The 20,944-nt window shown below is 31.3% G+C and overlaps 1 protein-coding gene and 1 long non-coding RNA gene across 2 annotated transcripts; both read left to right on the forward strand.

The window, feature by feature from the left end:
* The first annotated feature begins 1,549 nt into the window (after positions 1-1,549).
* LOC105325313 (uncharacterized) lies at positions 1,550-7,183 on the forward strand. Its single transcript, XM_066087719.1, has 5 exons — positions 1,550-1,755; positions 2,033-2,738; positions 3,795-3,887; positions 4,165-4,284; positions 4,398-7,183. The coding sequence occupies exons 2-5, from the start codon at positions 2,147-2,149 to the stop codon at positions 6,854-6,856; spliced, it is 3,264 nt and encodes a 1,087-aa protein (XP_065943791.1). The 5' UTR covers positions 1,550-1,755; positions 2,033-2,146; the 3' UTR covers positions 6,857-7,183.
* A 3,753-nt stretch (positions 7,184-10,936) lies between these two features.
* Positions 10,937-13,001, forward strand: LOC117690929 (uncharacterized). Its single transcript, XR_010712376.1, has 3 exons — positions 10,937-11,191; positions 12,091-12,140; positions 12,676-13,001. It is a non-coding gene; the product is annotated as an uncharacterized lncRNA (long non-coding RNA).
* Positions 13,002-20,944: the final 7,943 nt, after the last annotated feature.

Genomic DNA, 20,944 nt, shown 5'->3' on the forward strand with positions numbered 1-20,944 from the left:
CTCTTGAAATATTAGATTCACACATAAAGTGGGCAGTAGGGAGAAAATATTGAATTTGAGAAGACAAAGGAAGTGCTTGGCAGAGGCAATTCTGCAGGTGATATTGTTGTCATTAGGAGCCGAGCATGCTAAGAAAACAGTAAGGAAACAAAAACTTGGAGACAATAATAACAAGTATTCCTTTTAAAGGAATGATCGGCAATAATGATATATTGATAGCAAGAAGCAGTCAACATGATCAGTTTGATGTAAAATAATTAAAAAAGTACTGTATTTTTTTTTTACAAAATATAGAATATTTTGAATCTGTACACCATAATTTCATCATTATAAACCGTCACAAAATTTAATTTTGAAATAAATTTGGGAAAAGCCGTTCGTCAACTCCTTGTCTAATTTTATATTTTTAACGTAATTATTAAATGTTAAATACTGAGTAGGGCTCTTCAAAGAGCATTAACATGTACACAAAAAAAAGTTGTATTAAAAAAAATTAATGCGACTGTAAAACATTAAATGCCATCATAACTTGCTATTGAGGTCGCATTATAACGTAACCTTGTTTATAATTTAAGCCGTCTTCCTAGCTACTATTATGCAACATCAATAGATCGAGGTCAGTTCATGGATCACCCTCTTATGATTGAGGTCAGTTCATCGAGGTCAACTGCATTACTGAATGAATCTTTCGATCGAAATTCTTACGCGTGAGGCAAAATGTGCATTCTTGAATTAACAGGTCGAACTGTATTTTATGTATGTTTGCATCTCTTAAGGCAAATGAACTGAAATAAAACTGAGTAAAATGTTATATAAATACTAAACCAAACTTCAAGTTTTTATATGAACTACTTATGCAAGCGGAATGTGTGCGCACGTAGAAGCATTTGCCGGATGCCTCATATGGACACAACAGTGATTGGCCGAAGCCGATCACAAAAAGGCCCAATCCCGGTAAATCTCTAGCTGTACAAAAGTCTTTTTTGCTTTAACTTCTCATAGTTTTATTTGAAGAATTAAAGCACCCATATTATTTCTTTGTATATTTTTCATAATAATGACCTCAGCTTTTAGTCTCTAAATCACTAATCAACTCCCTATCTATCGAAACGGCTAGTTCATAATGGCATTTAACGGCGAGATAACAACAATCTTTGTATTTTGTATTCTAGGCGGCAGCATTTCGTACTTTTCCGTAGCCCGTCGGCAAAACAGCAAGAGTGTCATCATGTAAAGCACTTTTAATACACTTTCCTTGTAAAGGCTTCAGAAAATGTCATACATCTTTCACAATTGATATTTGCAAGTGCAATTTGTGTATGCAAATAGAACTCGAAAAAAAATGATAACCGTCCATAACACTTGTTGCTTTTCTGCACTCGGTGATCTGTTTTGGGTTCCCCGAGATATTCAAATTCTGCGTCAGCGATAATATTTTTATCAGCCAATGAGCGCGGCCACCATTACATTAGTGATCACCTCTCTGTATATCGCACATTGCCAGTATATGTCCTTTCAAGAGAGTTGCTTCATGGAAAATAATTTGCCCGTAAATGGATAACAGAAATAAAATAAGTAAATGTCTGTAAAATTATTTATATTTTAATGTCTCTATATCTACTTTGATTATTTTCTACTTTCGTTTTAATGTAGAGACAAGGTCAAAATGTTGTTTTTTTCTGAGTTCCGGGTTTTTATTTCAAATGTCACTTAACTTCCGGCCAATGCTCCTCCAAATGAAAACACTAAAGAAGGGTAACTATATAAGATATAGCATTTCTAAATTGAGAACATATGCATCATGTGTAATTTACTTCTATGAGATGTTTAATTTTTGATATATACTGTCTATTTTCTTAAATGAAGGAATATAAGGTCATTGTTTAAGGATGTGAAAAAAATAAATGCTGTATCGTCAACTCCAATAATAAATCTCCTTTTGCTACAACATGATGCTAACAAAACAAACAATTCAAATGACATTAATTAAACATTTTATATGCAAAAAAATGAAATATCGATTTTATTTTAGGTGACGTTTTAAAAACCATTGATAAGATGATAACAGGAGTGTGCACTGGTATTGATAAACCTTAAAGGATTTAAATCACTTGTGCAGGTATTTCATATTGTCGAATGAAAAGCAATGGAAAATACACAGCAAAAAGAAATCGTAAACAGGTTGAGAGTAGTCTGTGTGATAAACTATCCGTGCACAGAGTTATTTCGTGATATATTACGTCAACACGTAACAGAAATACAAATGCCTGGTCGTTTATTGGAAGAAGGTACGCAAAAAATCCTCAAAGGAAATCTTGGGAAAGACCTAAAGGAAATACTGTACCCTCAGAATGGATACTTTACCGGTGACTATACTTGTCTTGATCTCTCAGCACTTTATCGATTGATACGCAATGTATCAGGAATCACAGCCCATCAAAAAGGTTGGGGTAGATCTCCCAACCCATCTGATCACTCAGTATCGGCAAATATAGAAAGACTACGAAACATTAGAAATGTAGATACTGCACATGGTGCAAGCAAAACCCTGAACGAACACGAATTTCAAACTCTTATGAAGAAGATAGAAAACAGTATAGAGGAACTGGAGAAATCTTTACCGTGGAAATCTACAAAATATAAAGATGATGTGACTAAATGGAAGACATGTCCATTTGATTCAACACTACCTAATGACAAATTGATAATATTGCAAAAAATTATATCAGAAATGAAAGGTTGGTATATCAAAACTGTTCAATTTTAAATTATTTGGCACCTTGTATAAACTATAGTCTCGGATGTACTTAGCCGATCACCTATTGTATAGCGTCTGAATGTCTGGATATTTGTTGACTAGTTTTTTTTACTTTTCATAGATCTCTTATTTATGTCTTCCCAAACCACATAATTGCTTTAAATCTTGACTTAACAAACACTTGGTTAAAGGAAACTTATTATTATTGAATGAAAGTAAATTCTTGATATTTCTAATCAACAAGAGTGAAATAAAAATTCATTTGTTTGTGTCATACAATTTTCCAAAGTACTTTGACTACGCTGGTATGTTACAAAATACGTGCATAAATTAGTATTTTTAATATATTTAACATGTAAGACATTCTCTGATACACTGCAAAGCTGTGTGAAAAAAGTAAACCAGTAAATTTGTCTCTCTTAACTAAATCCTGTGAAAAAATAAGCAGAAGAATATGGAACTTTTGCTGAAAGACGACACGCAATTTTATTCCCCAGTTATAATATTAAGAAGATATGTCTCAAAATGACATTTATAATAAATAATACATAGTGACGACGATTTAAAGTTAAATTCTGTGAACAAACAATCGAAATCAATGCCTGCACAGCCATATATGATGTACACATGAATATTTTTACAAATCAGATAATATTTACACCACATAATAATATCTAAAAATTGGTTCATGTAAAAATCACTATTATATGGTTTGAATAAATGATAATTACTTTGAGACAAAGAATCATATAATGATCATTCAAACAATCGTAAAATTATGATATCATGCCATTGATACATACTTGTAATAACAAAACTATATGATCCTCATATGATACCTGTAATGTTCTCGTAAGAGGGCCTTTTTTCATATCATTCAAGCCAATTGTATGAAAATCATTTTATTGTTATATTTGTATATGTGTCTAAAACATCTGTATAAATTATGAAATGATTTAGGAACAAAACGATCCAACATTTTCTAATGTCTTCTAACATGCAATGACAAATGCCACTTTCTAATTTCTTATTACAGACGATGAAATACAAAGAAAACAAATAGACAGACTTCAGAGTAAAATGGATTCTTTTGAAGAAACGCTACAGTTGTCAGTTTCTTCATTAATTGGTTTGTAAATAAAAATATTGCATTTGGTCATTGTTATTAGTTAACAGGATGTTTAAGATCAATATCGGGTTTTTTTCGTTTTCAATCATGTAATTACGATTAATTTATTATTATAAATCAATACATCAACAGCTTATATAATTATCTCTGCTCATTTTTACTATTTAACTACATTTATACATTACTTTTTTTAAATGGATAATTATGCTTGAAATATTATCACGGTAATTAAATAATCATTTGGAACACCTTAATTATTAAGAATGATGAATTACAGAAACCATGAATGCTTCTATCGAAAATCAGAGCGTGCAAGCAAAACAAAAAGAAACTCACAAGCCTCAGGGAGAAATGGATGCTCTAGAGGAAACGCATACGTCTAAGTCAACATTGTTTGGTTTGTAAACAAAACAGAATTTCAAGTACTTGAGTAAATTTATTTTATAAAGTATTGACAACATAATTTTCATTTATATCCTTATCAATAAATTCTATTATATTTGAAAACAGGAAAAACAAAAGTGATCCTTCTGCAACATAAAGATTTAGAAACATATATTCGAACCGAAGCTGTACAGTCAACAATAAAAACTCTCGAAGAACAGCACATAGCGATTCTTATAGGTAAACCTGGGGATGGAAAAACAACGACGGCATATCAGGTCATGCATGAAATTTCAAATAAACCTGAAGCTGAAAATGTTGACTGCTTGAAGAATATTAAGCAAAAACGTGCTGTTATTATTCAGAGCCCAGATGAATGGCAAAAATATATTGACCCTAATGAGGAAGTCATCGTTTACTTTGATGATTGCTTTGGATCAACAAATTTTAATAGGGAAGCAGCAGCAAGATGGAAAAGCTCATTAGATTCGATATATGCAAGCGCAAGGAAAGGTAATATTTTTGTTCTCATCGGATTGCAAAGCAGAATCCTAGAAAAACTCAAAGAATCTCTGTCTTGTCACAAACTGTTTAGTGAGGAATTTGTGGTTGATGCCTCTTATCTTAAAGAAAACGAGAAAAGAGATTTAATAGATGCCTATGAGAAAGACTACATTAAAAGAAAAAACAGAAAAGTGCAAAGTCCTGTGAAAGCATTCAAGCAAAGTAGTCTAAATGTATTATCTGAAAAAGATAAAAGCAAAATCATTTCAAGCATGACAACCTACGGGTTTCCTCTTGCATGTCGTCTGTTTTTTGAAATAGAACGCTTCCATGACTTGGGATACAAGTTCTTTAGCAAGCCTGGTAAAGAATTGTTAGAAGAAATCGAAACAATGCGAAAAGGAAAACGACTAACATATATTGTTTTGGCTTACGTTTTAATAAACGGGAAAATAAATCCTTATGCCGTAGATAGAAACCTTTTAACAGACATTTGTACTAAATTAAGACATCCTCAAGGAAATGAATCGAACGTAGATATTTTGGATGCCATAGATGAATTGACAAAACCCTACCTTGAGAAGGACTCGAGCACCGGAGAATATATTTTCTCGCACACAGCAGTATTAGATAATGTTTTATTATCATTTGGAAAGGTTGCACCTGAAATTGTTTTAAAAAGATGCAGCAGACGGTGTCTTTATGAGCTGATCAGAACGCCCAAAACTGTTCATAATGATATGGAATTGACTATTCCGTCCAACTGTTTCCAGTTATTAGCGGAGAGACTTTTACAGGTCCATTCTCACACAAAAGGGTCAATAAAAAACTATATAAACATCGCTATTGATATTGTATGGCACCCAGCAACACAGGATGATGAATTTGTAGATGTATTATTACGTTTAAAGCAACTAAGAGAGAATAATAACCTTTTGAGAGCACTTTGGTATGTGTTTCCAGGCTCGACCACATCAGTTATGCTTGATAAATTGTTAGCTATGTATGGATTTGATGAAGATATGCATACACCTTTGGGACTGAAAAGAGAGAAATCGAAAGACAAAGAGGACACATTGGCAGTCGAAAAGGAAAGTGAAAAAGTTCAAACGTTAAGCAAAGTCTTGTCTTTTATTTCTCAATGCATTGATAACTACGAAGGCAATTTTCATATTCTTTGCTGTCTAAAGTATATAAAAAAAGATCGCCGCTTATACCAACTTCTTGATTCTCATGTTAAGCATTTGCCTCGTGGTATGACGCTTCTACATTGCTGCATTTTACTTGGATGGGAGGACGTTGTTGATGAGATCATAAATATACATATACCTACAGCTACAGAAAACCAATGGACTTGTCTTCACTTTTCAGCATATATTGGCAACTGTACAATGTTGCAAAAATTCGTAGAACTTGGTCACGATATCGATGCAAACACTGCAGAGGGTTATTCTGTTCTTCAAACATGTTTTATTGGAATGCGATATGGATATGGCGAAACAAATTGGCCTTTGTTTTCAGTCAGTGAGAAAGATCGTTTTCAAATGACCTTAACTTTTCCTACCGAAGATAATTATGAAGATGTTGTTCGTTACATATTCCAGTGTAAGCCATTATCATTCCTCAAAGATATAGAAAACAACATTGATGACTTTGGAAATAATATACTCCATTATCTGGTGATACAAGATTATTCTAACGTTTTAGAATTTCTTTGCCGACAAAACGAAGACGTAGTGTTGGAACACTCTGCCAGTGCTTTACCCACGTTACTCCATTTGGCCGTCTACCTTGGAAGACCTTTAATCACAAGGCAGCTATGGTCAGACGCCGTTCGACCTGTTGATTCTGATTTGTCTTTGGAAGAAACACTTAAGTTAGGTCAAGAATTTAGCAAGAAGCGAATCGAGTTTTCTCGCCTTAATCGAATAAAGAAACCCTCATGTTGTTGGAATGACGGACATGAAGAAATGGTTGGAATCCCATTCAATGCAATTGCAGGCATTGATGTTATATTTGGAAACATAAATGATTATTTGGACATAAGCTGTTTCTTTAAACGTCAAGGAATAAGGAACTAAAAATCCAAATGAAAGTCAAGTGTTTTGTAAACCCATGCTTTAGCAATTACAATTTTACGAATCCAATGAATATGCTTTCATTTGTATTCATGAATTTCAATTATGGTTAAATCAACCTTAGTTTTGCATACCAATTCTTAGGTGTGTAGTTTTTTACAGCATATACATAATGTTACAAACTATTGAGTACTATATTATTTATATGTATATAGAATCAAGCACTTGCGCTTGAATCGAAAAAAATGGGTCAACTTTAAAGCTTAAGATAACTATAATGTGTACGCATTGCCTAAAATAAAATAAATAAAATTATTAAACACATCGGTGTATCTTGCACTCATTTACCAGCTGCGGTTACTGCGTTCTAAATGAGATTCGTAATATCAAAAATTGAACGCAGAAATTAGGTTTATGGTTTTAAGTGTAAAGGAGCACTTGAAAGAGTATAAAATGACACTTTGTCATTATACAAATAGTTAATTTTCATCGGCTATTAGCGCTAAGGCAAATTATTATAAACTTTATAGTATAATGAGTAAGCATAAGTTCAAATGTCTTTTTCTATTGAAAATCTAGCAGGCAATTTTAGTTAAGACTGAAAATTAGCACAAATGTGTCTAAAGATTGAAATAAACAGTCTTTTTTTATAGACTATGATTGTGTTTACATTTAGTTGGGGTTTTTATCGTATTTCAGCTAATGTTGTTAATATTTAAGATAGAAAGATAGATAGATAGATAGATAGATAGATAGATAGATAGATAGATAGATAAAATATCGATAAATAGATGGTTAACTAAAAGCATTATTACGCTATTATAATTGTACCTCAATATAATAATTCTATGCAACGCGTAATCCGATCGGTTTAGGAAGCCAATTGACATGACAAACAAAACGTCGTGTCTCCCTGGGAAAAATCTCCTAATCCACCTCTTCGGAAATTTCGGAGTTTGTCATTCTAATGTTATGAAGAAAAAATCCCGAGTTCAGCCAAGATATAAACAAATATGATTAAATCTAAGATGTTCATTAATTTTTAAGTTTTCCCTATTCACAAAAGAAATTCGGCAATATAGTTTTTTAATTTACGAACGAAAAGATTAAAAAGATAGCGCTGAATATTATTAACTACATTTGTTATTTGTTTTTCTTAAGTTGAAAATATAAAAGAACTCGACGTCTTTTGTATAATCGTATGATGTTCGTTCTGATAAAAATGTTGCATGAGTTTTTAAGGATTATAAAGAATTATCCCCCCAAAATAAAGAAATATGAATGTTCTTGGAAGAATAAATGAACATTTCTCGCACCATCATGAGATAATTCTAAAATGCATAAAATGATAGTCACCTCCCTATCATAAAAACGGCAACCTTGATTTTTAAAAGTCTATAAGAGGAACATAATAATTTCAAAATGTTACAATGTGAGTAATAAAGACCTGTCTCAAAATGTCGTACAGTTATCCTTAATTATCATTACAATATACTCATAATAGTGCACCTGAGGGACCCATGCTTTCACTAAAAATAAAAATAAAAATTCACACCACAAGATAGTTTTTACTTATACCGAATATTCTTACATATGCATCAAATGGAAATATGTTATTATAATATGACGTCAAACAAAATATCCTATTATACCAAACAAAACACTCAATTGAGTTTACTACAAATAATGTTATTCAAATACGGATCGTTGCTTTTTATTTCTTTTTATATTCTACATCTAACTTAAAACAAATCTTCCTCATTCCAAATAAATAAACACTTCATTGTCCACCTTATACCTAGGCTTATTTAACGAATTAAAAATAATACGATTTTGCATAAATCCAACAAGTCTCGCTTCCACAAAGAGACATTTTCTAAAATGTATTGTTAGTAGCAACTTCTAGGCGATAAGAAAAATTCTATTTAAATCGTTTTTCATAAATGTGTGTTTCTGAGTTTTATCTTGATCTTGATCAGGGTCGAAACTTCATTTCTATAAACAAGAAATAAATTTCTTTAAGATTCATGCCTCATACCATGTTGCTAACACATTAAAATGTGTATCACAATAAAAATTTTGACATTGTAGATTTATGACTGATAAACAATTTATACCATGCATAAATAAGAATGCTATAACTACAAGTAAGAAAATAGTTCGTCTTTCTTGCTCCAAGAGGGAGATATCTAATACATTGAAATGTAATTGATGCCTTTGTATAAAAATCTTTTTAAGTCGGCGTTAATATCAAAGAAAAGCATTATTTATCATAATACTCTCAATGTTGAACAATGCTCTCATTATAGCATGTTTTATATAGAAAATTGTCAAACAATCTATAGGAAATATAACTTGCTTATCTCATTAAAATATCGTGTCATGGATTAGACATGATTTTATTTTTGCGTGACAAACCCGCGGGATGCAATTTGTCATATCTTTTGTAAACAAGTACTACATAATAAATCACTGACGAAGTACATAAAACCTTTGCATTGAAATTTAACGTATAAGAAAAGTAATTTATTTGACCCAGCTTCTACGGAGAGTTTGTTTTTTATTTAAAACAACTTCTAAAGAAAATAATACATTGAGGTTATTTCTCATAAAGTACTTAATGAAAACAAAAACCGTACTAAATAAAAAAAAGAGGTCGGAAAGTTTATTGTAGCATAGATCAAGTTTATTTCTAGAAATTATAAATTATTTTCTATGCTCTAATTTTGTTTCATTCTTCAAGTCTTTATTCCTTTGCGGTTTTTATTTTTTTAAATTCTTTTTTCAGTCTCTTTCTTAGCGCGGATGAGTAGAAAAACACTAGAAAATAATAGAAGAAAAAAGTGTAAGTTATGTACATTTTAGAACACCATTTGAAACATGATTTGAAACGTAGTCTTAAATATGGCGTAAAATGTGATTTGAAATGTGTCATTTGAAATATTTTGAAATCAATTTTACATGTATGAAAGGATAACGTCTTCAATCTGATGCAATATCATCCGTTTGCATCAACACCTGAACTTGTCCTACAGATCTTGAAACTTTCGTCAAAAGTTGTAAATTATTCGCGTCTTTTATGCTTATAAATCTCGCTCGTCTTACAAGATGACGGCTTTATATGATAAATATTGAAACTCTTTTGCTTAAGATACTCGACTGTATATGTATTTAATTTATCAATAACAGAAGTCGTACATGTATTAAACGGCTTGTTTAAAATATCTTTCATTTTCATATGATATACAAAAGTTCTAAAACTCAGTAGGTTCTTACTCAAATACAAATTGTTTGCAATCGTGATTTAAAAAGCAAAAAAAGATAAGGGGAAATATGAAAACGATATTTAGCTTTTAATACGCAAAAAAAAGTTTTAACTTTCTGCTCCGGAGAAAAATTATATAATCAATGTCATAATGTAAGTGAGTATTACTCATTACCTCGTTAGTAAAGTATGTGAATCTATAGAACATAAATTATTCGTTTGTTCATTTTATGTATCATTTTTTGCATTCGGAAAGCTTTTGCAAACAATCAAAATGTGATCTACATTTTCTTTCTTTCTACAAATGCAGCATAAAAGTCAAAAATATTTGTTTTGTGTAGATTGTAAATCAGTTAACTATTATGCTTTAATTTTGTATGAATAATACTAGTATCTCTATCGCCGTGAAGAAAATATTTAAAAATTCTGCTTTACTGTTATTATTTGAAATGCTTTTTTGAAGGAGATTTGTGACCAAACGAATACAAAGAGTACAAATATTTTTATATGAATAGAAAAAATATTACACTGACTTGAATTTTATGAATAAAGATCTATTTTGGGTTTTTTTGTTTTTGCAGTAAAATCAAGGTATGACAATATCGCACAATTTTTTTAAACTACAAAATAACGTATTGATAAAATTTGTGATGAGGTCCTATGTTTGAAATACAACTTGTAGTATTATTTTCAAACCCCCAAAACGCAATATTGGTTTGAGTTGATTCAACGCAGGATAGATAAGGCTACACATCGTTTTGATATGCTAATGAAGGGATAATGAGATATGACGTCATAATATACGCCCGCCTCTCTATTTCCATATATAGAAAATATACCGAAAACAGCAGTTTAAGCAAAAAATACGGCTGATTTAATATTTCATAAGAAAAATATAACTACGAATCACTCATGTGTATTTTTAAAAGTTTACAACAATCAGAATATACGAAGAATTTCCATAACGCATCTGTCGTATGGGAGTGAATCTGCGTCCTAAAAGCGCTCGTCAGACGATGTAAACACATGTAGCTGGTATTCCCGATGATAGAGATCTTTTGATGATTTATCAGGTATGCAGAATAGATATACAGTGTATTTGTAATGTACCAGATAGCTTAATAACTATTTTATTCTGGTTTTACACAGTTGATGAATTTCTGTTCGACTTAATGTGTTGTTTCGTTCAAAACATGAGGAGAGACTGCATTGTTTACATTTAGGCCTTTACAATGTACACAGTACATGTAGTCCGTTAAATTGTTGATCATTTTCATCTGTACCACTCGAAATGAGTTAGTTCATAGTACTTGTACTGACAATGCTTAGCTTTACACAACTGTTGTTTTTTTTTCAATTTGTAAGTAAACAATACAACTTTAGGCAGTGTGAAAACAGCTGATTTGATTTTCTGAAAACAAGTACAGTAAAGGCTAAATGATTATTATAAACAGCTGATTTCATTTTCTGGAAATTGATGAACAGTTGATCAAGTACACCTTTCTACTGTGTTCAAAATTCTTCCATGACAGTTCGTTTATATTTTTTACACATTTATCCAGTTGATATAAGATGTTCATGCACATATATTCTTATTACTAGTTTTTTTTATTACTCAGTATATATTACTATCATAACACTGTTTGAAATCTTCTCATCTGGGTTCATATTTATGATTCTGTAATTGGTAATTAAAAAAAAAACAAATAATAAATAAATGACTGCATGCATGTCTCCATCTGATTTTCTCTAAAATTAATGAGGAATTTACATGTAAATGCATGGTCATATATGGTATTGTTTGTGTAGAATGTGTATGTGTAACTTTCAGATATTTAAAGTGCTGGTCATTTTACCTATCCATGCAAAATATATGTAGACCTTTCAAAAAATGTTCAAATTACTGTTGACATGTCCTATGCATGTAAATTAAATTGTATGACTTCCCATGATTATTTTTTGTTATTTGCAGAGTAATTTGAAAAGTGTCACACTTATATGAAAAAAAGGCTTGAAGAAAATGTAAGTAAAAATCATACATGTATACGTACAATAATTTTTCATTGAAATAATGACAAATCTGATAATTCTATGAGACAATTCAATTAGAAAAAGCATTTTATGTTCAATTTCATGTTTTAAAATGATTGGCAGAAACCTATGTTATTTATAAATCTACAATTTTGAATAGTTCATGTTTACAAACAGAGAGAGAGAGAGAGAGAGAGAGAGAGAGAGAGAGAGAGAGAGAGAGAGAGAGAGAGGAGCAGGAGCACTTTTAAGGTCAGGTTGGGTAAAATAAAGGGGTGCAATTAAGCTATCATGCACATATCAGGGGTGAGGATGCTATTAATTTCAAATCGATCAAACCGAAAAGCTATTTTAAGCTGTATTAGAATTTGTGCAAAATATAAATGCACATCTAAACATAATGAAATGTTTATTAAGATAAATAAATCCCATTGTCTATCAAATTGTACAAAATACCCCATTTCATTCTTTTAGCCATTTTTATCACAAGTTAAACTTACTGAAATATATATTATTTTCATTTAAGCTGATACCTGCTTTGTTTTGGGATTTACATGAATGATGTTCTTATTGGTGACAATCTACCCGCACTCTTATTCTAGAGTCATATAAAAGATCAAATGATGAAAAGAAAAACCTGAACTTTAAGAACAGGAGGACTGTGTTTTTGAAGAGAGAAGAGAAGCAGAACTAAGAAGTCATACAATAAACACATTGACATCATATAAAGAAATTGCAATAATGAGTTTGCATGCATATGTCAGATTTAAATTATGTCAAAGAAATTTGTTTTCTTCAGAAAGTCTTTTTATCTTCTTGAATTAATAAAACAAATGAACCAAATATAATTGTTGTTAAATTCATAAATTTGTTTGAGAAGTGGAGGAACATGCATTTACTGAAGTTAATATATTAAATTGCTATATGCTGCATGTATTAAGGATGTAAATGGGTGGTAGAGAGTCTCTCACATAGGAGAATTTAGACTTATTTAAATTCTATATATTGATATGAACCAAAAATGGCTTTTGATGGCCTTGTCGCAGGAATTACACATCCTCTTTTCTTTCTCGGTAATGAGAAATGAGCAATTACAATTTATTTTGTGAGTGAAAAGATATGCTAACCTTCCCCTTCTCTTGAATCTTAATCATTCATCATGTGTTGAATTAAAATAAAAGTAAATTTTAATGAGTGTTAATTATATATTAAAAGTGTAATACAAAGGTGAATACCGTGTTTGATCGACTGCTTATGGGGGATGGGAAAACATGAGCAGATCTACATGTATAGTCCCTGTGGAAATTTCTAATTTAATTCACAATTTAAAACACCATATGGTACCTGGCCCCTGGCAAACAGAATAAAGTTATCCCTTTGAACCCCCCCCTTCCCAGAATAATATTAAATTTACAGATCCATGCAGTGCTATAGAATCTGCATTATGCAGTCAGTGGGCAAACGCATCACATGGATTCATCTGGCATTAAATCATAGTGAGAAAATACTCCATATCTTATATTTTAATATGTATGAGGACAATATTAATTATCAGGGGCTTAATTGACATCCAACCCATCAAATAATTGTGTACAATTAGCTCTGATATATTTTTCTCAAATTCCTAAAAAAATATTAAGAACTCACTAATTCCGCGAATGCGGTCAACCAAGAAAACTGATACACAGCGGGTTTTTTTGTTTACATCCATGATGCGACAGAGGGAATGTGGGCGATTCATCGTTACCTTCCTGTCTCTTTAAGAATAAATATTATTTAAACACTATGTTTAAATAACAATTTACATAATGTACTGTTGAAATATATCTTAAAATTAATCCGGATTAAGTGATAAAATGATATCGCGCCTATTTCAGAAGAGTTATTGCTCAAAGAGTTACCTCCCCTTTTGGGATCACTTGTGCGTTTGAAATGTGTATTGATTCGAGACACCTTCAAGATTGAGAAATAAAATGCAAAAGTTCAAGTGCAAGACGGCTATAGATATTATTAAACTTGGTATGATTTTCTTCCCCTTTACGAGTGCTGTATGAAAACTGATGCTCATTTGTTGAGAGACGAAGGTTTACTTTGTTGTTTTAATCAAAATATACAAAAATGCACTATTTTGGAACAAGTAGCCAGTTTTTAAAGAAATTTACATAACTAGTAAACTTTACAACTGAATGAGCATTGATTTCTATAATGTATGGATAATTTTGAATATGTTGCCATATTACGTACTCTAAACTTTCTTTGCCTTGCCCTTGAACTTTTTGTCTCAATTTAGCATTGGCGTTTTTTGTCTAAAAGACGCCCACGTGACCCTAAAAAGTCACGTGACCGACGAATTTAGACATTGTCAAGTTAAGGTGACCCATATCTTTACAAAAACATCCAAAATAGTGTAGAACTATTCATTATGCACAAAAGAATAGACAAAAGCAAAACGACCTCCTTTTTCTGCTGTTTAAAAGCAAAATGTTGCCTTAACTGTCCTGCGAAACTATTTTCTTGATGAATATAGCAAACAAATTTATCAAGTTATATGATATTGAACTATGTATCACAGAATACGGCATCTGCTAAAATAATGTAAGCAGCGGATAGTATTAGATCTAAACAAGACAAGAATGTTGTATTGAGCAACAGTTTAAGAAATATTATTTGCAAATTTTAACAATAATAATAAAGGCAATTTTCATAATAAGATCACCAATTATAATTATATCAAACTCAAGAAAAACCTGTCATATACGAAATTGCATTCGTATCACTTTTTTAAAAAATGACACTCAATTAATGATCAGCATTATTCCAAGGAGATTTAAAATGCGCTGTAGAACGAGATCTGAAGCGTGATCCTGAGCGTCTATTACCAAAAGGAATGTTCATTCCAATGATAACACTGTTACCTCCGTTAAAATCTGTGATTCCTGTCGTTTTCACACCAAATCCCGGCCCTTTTAGTTGGAAACTTCCACCAAGCGCTCCCTTTGAATCTACAAACAAAGCAGCTGAAAGATCTGAGCTTTTTTTTTCGACTGAAATGGTATAAAAGATCCAGGGCGATTTTGATGAGTGGGTCCAAAATTGAGAAACGGGCTTAAAGGCGGATGTTTAGATGGAAGTGGTTCTTTTAAAAGTTCAAGAAGCGACAGTTGGCATTCTGACGTGACTACCAATACGGACAAAACAAGCAGTAATCCGGTTTTCTCCTAAAAAAAAAAAATATAACAATCAAGTTATCAAGGATGCAGATAATACATTTCATCAGTTTGGAACCGCTGCGATTTCTAAGGATGGATTAGTATTGTACAATTGATATGATGACATGGAACATACTTTTCTTTCCCAAAAAAACTAGAAACATTATTTAACCGTCGATATTTGTTATGATTTTAATATTTTAAGGCATAGTTTGTTTGCGGTAAAATTACAAAAAGGTGATACTTGAAGGTATTGTTTTTTAAATGTTAAAAACTTAAAGAACTCGACGTAACTGTAGAATCGAATGTTGTTTAGTTTTAGAAAAAAATGCATGAATGTTTGGAAAATATAAAGATTTATTCCCTTTGAAAAGTCACCCCTTGGGAGATGCCCTCGGAAATATATGATTGTTCTTGGGAAAAAATCTTAATATTTCTCTCACCATCAAGTAATAAATGTTTATGATATGATAGTAAAGCCTCCTTTTCCTTAAATTGACAAGAGTAATGTTATATTATGAAAATGATAAATTAAAAGGCTACTTTGAGTTTATATGAGTAATAAAGATAGTCAGCTTTATCTTGGGTCTGAGTTATACATTTTTCGTAAAAATTTTCATGTAAAACTTAACAACTTACTTTCTGAAAGCAATGCTTTATTTGAGTTACACCAAAAGACAGTTTTTCACTTACCGTATTTTCGTTTATAAGCATGTCAGTTCAATATCTAATTTAATTTTTTAGAAAGAAGGCGAAAAATGCTTTAACTTAATAAGAAAATAGTTCGTCTTCATTGCTTCGTCTTCGAAGTGGGAGATATCTTACGCAATATATACTCTTGTCCAAAAATCATTTAAATCCGGTTTTAATAGAAAGCATATTACTTACCATAATGTTGTTAGTTTTGAACAATGTTCACATAATAATACAAGCGTGTGTTTATATAGAAAATTGTCAAACAATCGATTGGAAATATTACTTGTGTATCTTATTTACATATCGTGTGATGGATTAGGCATGCTTTTGTTTTCGCATGACACACCTGCGGGATGAAATTTGTCATGTCTATGCAGAATTACTTTCGTAAACACGCACCGCATTATAAATTGCTTGCAAATAAACGTGCAGGTTTTTTAAAAAAAGATTAAAACCTATTATGCAGATTAGAGGTGTTAGAGTAGTGACTTAATTTTCATTTTGTTTATAAATTGTTACAGTAAAGATTGCTGTTATGCCTTTATAAAGATTTCAATGGCTAAAACCTATGGCGGAATTTTTCATAAAAATATAATATAATTATATAACTTAACTGAGCATTAATCACAGAACGCTATGTATTCTTTCTCTTATACTATTTATGAATGTATATAATGTTACATGTAGGTAAGAAATGCATTTCTTAAACTTTGTTCCATTCTTAAGTCCTTATTTGTTTTGTCTAACGGTTTTTAATTAATTTTAATCACATCTCGTTTCCAGGCGCGGATCATCAGATGCTACACGTCTCGTTTGATCTGATGATCTGCGCCTGACAACTCGACTTGTTACTGTTACTGTTACAATAATATATATGTATCAATAGAAATTGTCGTAGTTAAAGTGTAATTAATAATATGTCATTGTAATATGATATTCAAAAGTTCAAACAACTAGGTTCTTAGTCAAATACAAATGGTTTGCAATGTCTAAAATCGTGATTTCTACAAAAAGGAGGATAAACGGAAAATATAAATTTCACATTATGCTTTAAATCTGCGAGAATAAGTATCAATTTTCTGCTCATTTAAAAAAAAACTTGAATTAGTTTCATAATATAAGTGGCTATTAAACGGAAGACGATTAGGGCCACAAAAATATTTTTATCTCGTTATTACGAAAAAAGATCTCTTGATTACTAGAAAAAATCTCGTTATTACCAGTTAATTATCTCGTAATTACCAGTTAATTATTTCGTTAGTACGAGTTAATCATTTCATTATTAAAAGAAAAAGATATCGTAATTACGAGAAAAGAGCTGTTTATATAGTTAAGACTTATTTTTGGCAATTTTCATTTTAAGATTTAAATCTTTTATTGTATCATACTCAAGAATAACTAGATGTATTATATTTTATACTTTATTATATAACGAGACCTTGAACTTGGTCCGGAACGAGAACTTGAGCATTTTCGACCACTAGGATTTATTATTCCAAATATCACATTGTTATCTCCATTAAAAGCTGTAATCCCAGTTGCTTTCACACTGAATCTCGACATTTTTAGTTGGAAATTCCCGCAAAGCCCTCCCTTTGAATCTACAAACAAACCTGCTGAAAGATCTGAGGGTTTTTTTCCTCGGCTGAAATGGTATAAAAAGTCCAGGGCGAATTTTATGAGTGGGTCCAAAATTGAGAAATGGGCTTATATAGGTGGATATTTATGGAATATTGGTCCTTTTGAAAGTGCAAGAAGCGACGGGGTTGTTCGGTAACTGAACTGGGATCCTGACTTGATAACAAATGCAGACAAAACAAGCAGTATTCCATTTTTTTCCTTAAAAAATATAACAATCAAATTATCAAGGATGCAGATAATACATTTCATCAGTTTGGAACCGCTGCAATTTATGAAAAAAAACATCTAATTCTAAGGATGTATTAGTATGGAACGAATGATTTGATGACAAGGAACTTACACATGTACATTACGTTTCCCAAAAGAAAAACAAGGAATATTATTTGACCGTCGAGGTACCTTAAAGATGTGATTTGTTGTGGTTTTGTTATTTTAAGGCGTAGTTTGCCAGCAGTAAATTTTAAAAATGTGAGACTTGAAGTAATTGAAATGAACAAATATATATCAGATGTTGATTTTGTTTCTCATTGAGTACCAGTTGGATTAAATTTGTCATTTATTGTCACATTATCACATTTGTCCGTCTCATATGGTATACTATTGCGTGAAAGGTAGATTGTGTGCTAGTAAAACAATAGGTGTGCGCATAGCTTGTGATGTATCATTCGTATAGTTTTGTAAAGCGTTATTAAAATACGTTTATTTTATATACATATATATATATATATATATATATATATATATATATATATATATATATATATATATATATATATATATATATATATATATATATATATATATATATAAAGCACTAAAAATGGCTAACGACACGAACAATAGAAATTGTCAAATTTTCGGGACATCCCGTCCCTTCTTCAGGACCAAAAAATAAATTACATAAGTAAAAAACAAAGAAAACAAAATCTAAAGCTACTACTAAACTACTTAAGAAACTATGAAAAAGAACAGCTACATTATACACATCATTTGATCACATTCTTAAAGGTGTTGATACTGTCGCCGATCGCTATAAAGTAATCAATCGACTGCCAACTTCACGCCTGATTAAGTTAATTAGCTAATTAAAATTGACGACCGAGTTAATAAATGAAAATTTAAACCCCCGTTGTTAACTCGTACGGCACTTATGATATAGACTCGAATTTTTGATTAAAAAGAGATAAATTTAAATGAAAATAAATAAATAAATAAATTTATAAATAAATAAATAAAAAAATAAAATTAAGAAAAAAATGATTTACAAATAAAAGGTAGTAAAGAAACTAATTAATGAAAGAGGCGCAGTTGACAGATAAGATAAAATTACTATGTGGGTTTCAGGTGATATATGGCTATGAGACGTTCCTTTTAGTGAAGTCCATATATATATATATATATATATATATATATATATATATATATATATATATATATATGTGTGTGTGTGTGTGTGTGTGTGTGTGTGTGTATGTAAGAGGGCAAAGTATATTTAACATCGGGTTCGAGATTCACATTTATATTATCTATAAAAGTTAAAATTTGGAAATGAAAAAGTATTTTTATGTTTATATCCTAATTGAATAACTGTTATAATATCAGTATTCGGTTGTAAGTAATTTATATTATTAATTTTTTACAACCGAATACTGATATTATAACAGTTATTCAATTAGGATATAAACATAAAAATACTTTTTCATTTCCAAATTTTAACTTTTATAGAAAATATAAGTGAAGATTGGACTTGTCAAAGTGGTAGGAAGAGAAACAATAAGAATTCCAGCAAACTCTATGAAAACCATAGTGGGATCAACACGACAAAATAAGAAAAAACACCCATACGTAGCAGCCGTCCAACCTATTTCTATTGAGAATGGATCTCTACCTCGAAATATACTGGTGGTGGATACTGTTAGTGTTGTTGAAAGTGGAAGAATTCCAGTAAGAATGTTAAACATTGGAGAAGAAGATGTTTGGGTTCAACCAAAGACTCGTATTGGAACTCTACATCAGATAGAAATTTTGAAGAGTTCAGACCAAGAATATACAGTTGATATTGAACCAACAGAATTGAACATTCGTAGTGTCTCGGTGTCGAACAAAACTTTAAATTCTGATAATTCCGAGCTAACATCTAAACTTGATCTTGGAAATGTTCCATTTACATCCAAGCAAGAACAGAAACTGCTTGAACTATTTTCTAAGCATGAAGATGTGTTTGCGAAAAGTGATGAAGATTTGGGTTATACGACAACTGTAACTCATCCTATAACTGTGACAGATAGTCAACCAGTGAAAATTCCTCATAGGAGAATTCCTCCAAATCAAATTTCTGAAGTGAAACAACATATAGAAAAACTGTTAAACGAAGGAGTTATTCGTAAGAGTACCAGTCCATACGCTTCACCTGTTGTGATCGTCAGAAAGAAGGACAAAAGCATAAGACTCTGTGTAGATTATAGAGCACTCAATTCAAAGACCGTCAAAGACGCATATCCACTACCGCACATTGAAGACAGTTTGGATATTCTAAATGGAGCCAAATATTTCAGTAAAATAGACCTGATACAAGGATACCATCAAGTAGCAGTAAGAGAAGAAGATATTCCTAAGACAGCATTTCGTGTAGGTACTGGTGGACTTTACGAATATGTCAGAATGCCGTTTGGCTTGTGTAATAGCCCAGCCACCTTCCAGAGACTTATGGAGGCATGTTTAGGGGATGAAAATTTCAACATACTAGTTCTTTATTTGGATGACATCCTAGTGTTTTCAAGGACAATAGAAGAACATATTGATAGATTAGATCAAGTGTTTACGAAACTTAAATCCAATGGATTAAAGATTAAACCGACAAAGTGTCATTTCTTCCAAAAAGAAATAAGATTTCTTGGACATATAGTCTCTGAAAGAGGTGTATCTACAGATCCTGACAAAACAGCTGTTATTGAGTCATGGCCTATTCCAACTACAGAAAAGCAACTCCGCTCATTCCTCGGACTAGCTAGTTATTATAGGAGATTTGTCCAAGGATTCGCTAGCATAGCAGCTCCTCTTCATGCATTACTATCAAGACCAAAGAATACCAAACTGAAAGCAGAGCAATTTCAAAAATTATGGACTGACGAGTGTACCAAGTCATTCAACGCCCTAAATGAGAAACTTATTTCACCTCCAATTCTTGGATTTCCTGATTTTTCACAAGAATTCATTTTGGAAATAGACGCAAGTTTTGAAGGACTCGGA

The sequence above is a fragment of the Magallana gigas genome, chromosome 1, assembly GCF_963853765.1.
Source record: "Magallana gigas chromosome 1, xbMagGiga1.1, whole genome shotgun sequence".
NCBI classification, from domain to species: domain Eukaryota; kingdom Metazoa; phylum Mollusca; class Bivalvia; order Ostreida; family Ostreidae; genus Magallana; species Magallana gigas.

Bases quoted from the DNA above. Each gene is read 5' to 3' on its own strand.
- LOC105325313 (XM_066087719.1), top strand. From the start codon at position 2,147: ATGGAAAATACACAGCAAAAAGAAATCGTAAACAGGTTGAGAGTAGTC. The intron at 3,888-4,164 runs GTTTGTAAATAA...GATGAATTACAG, and splicing joins GTCAGTTTCTTCATTAATTG to AAACCATGAATGCTTCTATC. The intron at 4,285-4,397 runs GTTTGTAAACAA...ATTTGAAAACAG, and splicing joins GTCTAAGTCAACATTGTTTG to GAAAAACAAAAGTGATCCTT.